Source organism: Thalia democratica, chromosome 5, assembly GCF_965202585.1.
Source record: "Thalia democratica chromosome 5, ktThaDemo2.hap1.1, whole genome shotgun sequence".
NCBI lineage: Eukaryota > Metazoa > Chordata > Thaliacea > Salpida > Salpidae > Thalia > Thalia democratica.
The window spans coordinates 3,131,061-3,138,450 of NC_139169.1; the positions used below are offsets into that span (position 1 = coordinate 3,131,061).

The 7,390-nt window shown below is 23.4% G+C and overlaps 1 protein-coding gene across 3 annotated transcripts in view; it reads right to left on the reverse strand.

Moving 5' to 3' along the window:
- Nucleotides 1-1,634, reverse strand: part of LOC145835815 (uncharacterized) — a 45,262-nt gene extending 43,628 nt beyond the window's left edge. For all 3 annotated transcript variants that reach the window (XM_082943540.1, XM_082943541.1, XM_082943539.1), the window contains exons 1-2: nt 1,578-1,634; nt 783-861 (exon numbers count right to left, since the gene is read on the reverse strand). In XM_082943540.1, coding sequence (XP_082799666.1) covers nt 783-857 — 75 coding nt within the window. In that variant the 5' untranslated portion in view covers nt 858-861; nt 1,578-1,634. The remainder of the gene's footprint in view (nt 1-782; nt 862-1,577) is intronic.
- Between the last annotated feature and the right edge of the window lie 5,756 nt (nt 1,635-7,390).

A 7,390-nucleotide genomic window follows, 5' to 3' on the forward strand; every position in this document is an offset into this window, starting at 1 on the left:
GGATGTTAAGTATTAAAACTGTCATGGTAGATCAGAGTTATAATAGTAGTTTAAGTTCTTACCCACAAATATTTTTACTACAAATAAAAAAATAATTTAAGTAGTAATTTTATATAAATACACCAATCTAATTCTAAAAGAGTTAAACCAATTTTTGTGTAACATTTACTAACGATTTTAAAAGCACTCATATTTGATTAGACATTTAACTTGTTATAAAATTTCTTAAGTTTGAAATGTTTATCAATGATAAAAAATATTTTTACAGCAGATAAAATATTCTTGTAAAATTTTTAGATAGTTTAATGTACAAACTACTAATTTTTGATCGAATATAAATTCCATTAGAGTTTATTTGTACAAACACTAAACTTTTTCAGTCAATAAGTTATACATTACATATTTTATTCACAATATTCAAAATCACTTCAATTGATCTAGTAACACTTTGCACAACTTAAAAGTTAAAGTACTTCACATAAATATTTTACTAGGGAATTAAGTTTATTTATGGCAAAGCTACTTTACAAAATTTATTTTAATTCATATATTTGAATATCTTTTATTTTTATAACTTTTTCCTCAACTTTGTGAAACAAAAATGATAGAACAGATTGTACCGACTACTAAAACAATATTAAAAGTTACAACAAATTATCTAATTAATTCTCAACTTTTTTTCAGGTTAAGAGTAAGAAAATAATCATGTTTTTAGTGAAATTATTAAAGGTGATTTTTTATTAAATAACAGAAAATACAAAACAGATTAATTTAATAATTACCTTTTTCCTCAATTTCCTTTCAGGGGGAGATTTTCTCAGCCAGCCAGATAATTCAATACCATCAGTGCTAATCATTTTTCTGTAAAAAAAAGTAATTAAAATAACAAAATAACTTCTGTATTTGCAGTACTAAGCATTTTCTGTAAAAAAAAGTATTATAGTAATAGATTATTAAAAAACAGTTTTTTTTGTGTCTATAATAAACATTTTCTGAAAACAATAATAAATAGACTTTTGTATTGATTTTCATAATCCAAACAACCTAATGGCATCTGTACTGTAAAAATATAAATTGTTGCAAAGAAGTTCTTTATTTACAGTTCTACTAAGGGTTTTTCTTTTATAAAATAAAATTATTGTTTGTATTTGACAAAGCATTTTGAGTAACAGTACAAAATTTTATATAAAATAAAAATATATTAATCTTCGTGTCTAAAAACTTTACTTGATTTTTTTATTTGAACAAATGTTAAAAGAATTGACTATAATCGATATAATTTTAGAACATCCTTTAGAAACAATAATTGTTTTATAAGCTATGTGAGTTATACTTATTTGTTGTATGAAACTAAACAAGATATATGAGTTAGAATATTCATAAAAGCAAAGTCTTATTACGAGTAAATTTTAAAACCAATATCTATAACATAAAAAAAATCATTTTTAACCATTAAACAATCAGATTATTTTTTTAACATCTGTATGGTTATAATGTATAATTTTTGAGTTGAAAACTTTTAAAACTTAAACACTTCTCCGCAACCTCTATAAAATAAAATGAGAAGCAAAACTTACTTTTTGAACGAGTTGAATAACTTCTGTCAACTTCTTGGTACAAAAGCTTAATATACTCTAAAAAATAGTATAATTATTATTCAAAGAACTGAAAGTTAAAAACAAATTATTACTTACAAATGTTATTTATAAAGAGAAACTTAACATTATATTTTTAATTATGAAATAGACTCTCTAATTCTATTTATGCATCAGGGTTGCCACTCTATCAGACAAAAAAGCTAGCTCAAGTGACTAAAAACTAGTCTGCGTTTAAAGAAAAATGATAGATATTATTGTTTTCAATTTAAACTTAGTTTAATCATTAGTTTATTAACTACAATAGAACAAAATAACATGCTACAAAATAAACAATTTTCAACATTTATAAAAAATTATTATTGGCTCCTTAATGAAAGCTTCAAGTATAAACTACAAGCCAATTTTTATATCTATATATAACATCTTATTAAAATTTTGAAATACTGTAATTTTTGTAAAAAGTTTCCATGTATGGACTGCAAATTTCTAAGGGTCAATTTCTAGGAAGTTTAAAAATTCTCTAAAAATCCTTTAATTTATAATTTATATACCTTAAATTTTCAAGTTGAATTCCTTTTATAGTTTAAAAGACTTTTAATGTTGGGATTAAAAAAGTATTGCAAAAATAAAATTTTAGATAAAAAATTGGTGATTTGTTTAATAAAACTTTTATTTTTAAAATAAATAAAATTGCTACATTTAAAAAATTAAATATTAATTTGTTAAACATGATAAAATATCAACTCTCAAATACTTTGGTCAAATAATTTTCTGGTGTATAGAAAGACTTTTTGACTAATGAAATAGTCTTTTTTTTTCCTTTTTAGTTTGCTAATTCTGTAAGAAACCTACTTTGGTAGCTAATATAAAAAAGTTACCTTGTTAAGTGGTTAAAAACACCTGATAGTTATGATATAATTCTACAAATAAGATCAACTTGTTAAAACTATAGGTTCAACAATCATTACTTCTAAGGTATGTAAAAAGTATACATATATATATATATATATATATATATATTTATTTATTTAATTATATAAAAACTATAATTCAAACAGCTGTTTCACACATTGAAATATAAAATTTCATGTGATCTTCAGTGAGTTGTAGTTTATTATAATAGTGAACAGAAATTTCGATTTTAGAATTTTTTATAGTAATTATGACGTAGTAATGGTACAGTTTATTGTACGTGAGTTGTATTATAATAAACTACAACTCACTGAAGATCACATGAAATTTTACATTTCAATGTGTGAAACAGCTGTTTGAATTATAGTTTTTATATAATTAAATAAATAAATATTAAGCTCCAATTTGATTTGTCGAGCACTATCGATCAGAACTTTGTATAAAACCTTTAATATATATATAAATATATATATAGACTTTTACTTATAAGTTTTATAATTCTAATTTTAGACCATAAATAGTTATTTATAATGGTTAAGTTATGTTTAATAAAAACACACTTTAAGTTATTCTAATTTAGTTGGTTTTAATGTTTTTTTAATAAAATATCTTTTTAATCTCTTAATGAAATATTTAAACTTATTCCTTTAGCAACACATTTATCAATTATACTTCTGAGGAAATTACTTTACTTCAACTAAACTAAGGATTTTTTAATCTCCATTGCTTGAACACAACTTGTGTCTTTTTTATGACAAAAAGCTCATTCTAACTTTAATAAATACTAATAGTATGTGATATAGTTTCTAGCATTTAAGTTAACTTACAATGTGTCTCTTAAAAGTTTATGTAAATGTAATTTGAACTAAAAATTTAGGAAACTGATCTATAAAGGAGTATAACTTTGTTTGTACACCTTTAAATGTTTGAATTAATTAAAATAGTAAAATTACAAATACTTAAACTTAAATCTCTAATTTTTTATTAATTATAACTTATCGAATCTATATACAATTATTTTTTTTAACATTAAAGACCATAACAGTATTTAACACAATATATAATATTATAACACCACAACAACAATTTGAACTAAAAAATATAAACTAGTGGTGTTGATCAAATAGATATTTACAATTCATTAATAAACACAGATACTGTTTAATAGCTTTTATATTTCTTCAATCAAAATTGTTTTAGCTGCTAAATAAATATTTAATAATTGAGAAAATATACTGCTGCCATTGAGCTAACACATTGAAGTATTTTGTTTATTTACTTTGCATAGCATTTTAATGCAGCTTGGGGAAAGTTTTTTTAATTTTAACTAAATTTGATTCGTCTAAAGTTGGCGGAAGTTACGCGCGTAAACAACTTTAGTTTACAGAAAAACTTAAGCTCTAGTAAGGTTCGGTAGAACTTTATAAATGCCTGAAATATTTAATAAAAAAGAGTTTTTACGGGTAGTAGTGTTTAAAGAATATTTCTTTTAATAAAGTTTAATAGAAATACATCATAGTTATAACAAAAACACACAGCTTAATCACAGTCACACTATAAAGTTACAAAGCATATTTGTATATTTATAGTATAAAAAAGCTTTAACTTGTTTTTTTTTTAATAAGTTTATTTCAGCTATTAGTTTTTTGTCAAGAACAAAAATTTTTTTACCGACCTCTAATTCAGTGATTACTTATCAACAATAGAAACATTTGGACTTAAACTATATAATTTTTATGTGATCTTGAATATTTGTTACATTCATTCTTTTGCATTTAAGAAAATTTATTGTTATTTATAATACACTTGAATTACGCAGCTCAGTAAGATTTTTCTTAATAAGTCCATCAGTCATCTAGAAAAGCCAAATCCTATTTAGTAAGCATAGTTGCCAAATTTCTATCAGAATGTTGCCTCAAAATTGCTAGGGCACAAAATAAGAAACCAAACAATCAAGTTGTCAAAAAAATTTTTAGAATGCAATAAAGGCTTAGACTTAGAGGGTAGCACAAAAGTTTGTTAGTAAAATGTAAATGTGATAATCTACAGTTATAACATAAATTATTATTAATTGTTTGTTTTTTAATCAATCTTCCAACTTTAACATTCCCTTGGTGTTGCCTTGTTTGATAATTTCATCTTGTCATTCTTTTAATTAGTATTTAACTTTGTCTAATTCGAAAAACTTTGATAAATTTTTGGTATAACTTTAATAAGTGATCGTAAACTATGTCGTTTCAAAAGACAAAAATTTTCTTTAAAGTTTTTGTATAAAATGTATTAAATTTACCGACAGAAAATTTTTTATACACTCGTTCTTATTATATACTGTTCAAAGATGTAAACATTAAAAAAAAAACTTGCAAAACATATTTATAGCGTCTCAAATCATTAAAGTGTTGAGCAAAATGCATATAAAAAATAAGTTATTCAGTTTATCAGTTGATGCTTTCTACTTTATCTTTTAAAGTTTAAAGATGTTCAGTTTAAAAGATCACAACTTTTTTGTTTCCTCTGTTTGATTTAAACATAAATTTATTTTTGCATAAAGAATAAAAATATCTGAAGTTTTTTTTACGTACTTAAGCTTTCATTTTAGTCAGGTATACAATAAAACTTCGTTCTAATATATTAAAAAACTATATTGTTATAAAATTGAAGTTTCAGTACTAAAAGATATTCAATTTCTATACAACTTCAAGTTTTCTTTTTATCTTTACTTACGTCCTACTGACCTTTTTTTTTTAATTTACAATTATTCTGTTGTATTTTGAATTTTGATCTACAAATAACTAAAAGACTTCATTTAGAAATTTTACTTACTTGCTTTTATTTTCTAAAAATTTATTAAAAAAATTATAAACAGTTTTCTTATAAGTCTTGTAACAAGTTATTTTGTTTACTTTATATAGTTTGAATTGCATTAAAAAAAAATATTTTTTTGATTTTCTACGTTTTTTTAGTTTTTATTGTATCTATAACCAAATTAAAGTTAAAAAATATTTTGTAAATTTAAAAGCGAAAAAAGTAACAAAGTAACTTTGAAGTTTGTGTTTTATGTAAACAACTTTTCATTTAACCATATAAAAGTTCTTTATGTCATTGTTTCATATACGTTTACCCCTATATTTTTTAACTACCTTATAAACATTTAAAAACATTTACACAGCTTAAACCATTTAAATATCTAGCTTTATAAATTTAAAGAGATTCAATTTCTCTGAATTAAAGATAGTCATAAACATAAACGTTAAGTATTTTGATCTAAAACGAAAACTAATTAAGAACTTTTTTGGATTTTCCAAAATAATATTTAGTTAAAATAGCATAATTCGTTTATTGCAACAACAATATTCATATCATTCAAGAAATACAGTTCTACAGATCGGACACGAATTATTACGTTCGAACCATTTATAAATACACTCTTTACAAATTGTGTGTCTCCCACTACAACCCAGTCTAACTAGCTCCCTTCCAATCTCAATATTCTCCATACAGATCGGGCATTCTTCACCGATATGACTATCATCAGCTTGAAAGTGCTCAAATTTTTCAATTCTGTCTTTTGCCAAACCTTCTTTAGCTTCAAGTTTGCTAATTGAACTGATGAAATCGTTGTAAAGTTGCTCGTGTTGTGCAACTTTGACTTGAAGCTCGTTGTAAATTCTCTTACATTCACCAATAACAGTTTTCAAGTTTACAAGGTTTGAACCATCCGAAATGTTACTGAGTTCGTTTTTTTGGGTTTCCATAGCTTCAAACTTTTCTTCAAGTTGTTGAATTTCTCCTTTTAATTTCGCTTGTCTGTCTAAGTATTGGCGTGTTAATCTTTCTGATTGTACTTGAAAAGATTCTCTCTGTAAAAATTAATTAATATGAAATAGATTAACAAAACTGAACACTATATTCACAACATTTAAAGTTTCAAAGCATGTTAGTAAATTTTAGCATTTTTGAAAAAATAATTAGTTTCTATAAAGTATTATTTAGATACTTGGCTCAATTTTAATAAAAAACAAAAATAGTTTAGGTAGAAAATTCTTTTAATAGCTTATTTCTTCAATACTTAACTTTAAATCCTATAAAATAAGCTAATGTATGATTTACACAGTAAATGTGGTTTATAGAAAGAGAAAAAAACTGCGCTCAAAAAGACTGATTTAAGGAACTGGTGTACGAAAAAAACTTTTGGTTACCAAATCATACAACGTGGGTGAAGATTAATGTCTTGTCCAGAATAAAAACAAAGACAATTAATTAATATATAATTTTGATAACTACTTTTTGTATCCAATTATTTATATTTTTGTGGTTTTGTTGTGAAAAGTTATAATTCACATTTAAATATTACAACTATCAACAAAAAAGTTTACTTAATTATATACCATATACATACCTGGTTTAGTTCAGACATTTTTGCTAGGTATCCTCATCAAACAAATGTTGGTTTCACTTAATGCTTTATTTGTTTTATTTTTCACGTTCACTCTTTGTGCTGTTTATACAATGGTATTTTTTTATAAATTTGTTTAAAAATTTAGCCTACAAAAACATAAAAGTTAACTATTTTATTATTTCTATACTTAAAAACTTAATTCCTAGAAAACAAACTCAAATACATATACTCCAAAAGCAATAAAAAAAGCAAATGTTTTCTTTTGAACTGATTAAATAAACATAGTATTTAGTTGTTTAATCTCATGACCACAATAATTTTCTTGGTTTAATTACTACAGATTATGGTAAAAGAAAGCTCGAGTTTAAGCTAACTTAAAAATATTAACTTACTTTATACTAGCAATATAAAGCTGACTATAAAAAAAAAACTGTTAGAAAATCGCTAGACCTTAGTTGCTACCAAAGTTTTCTTTTGTAAA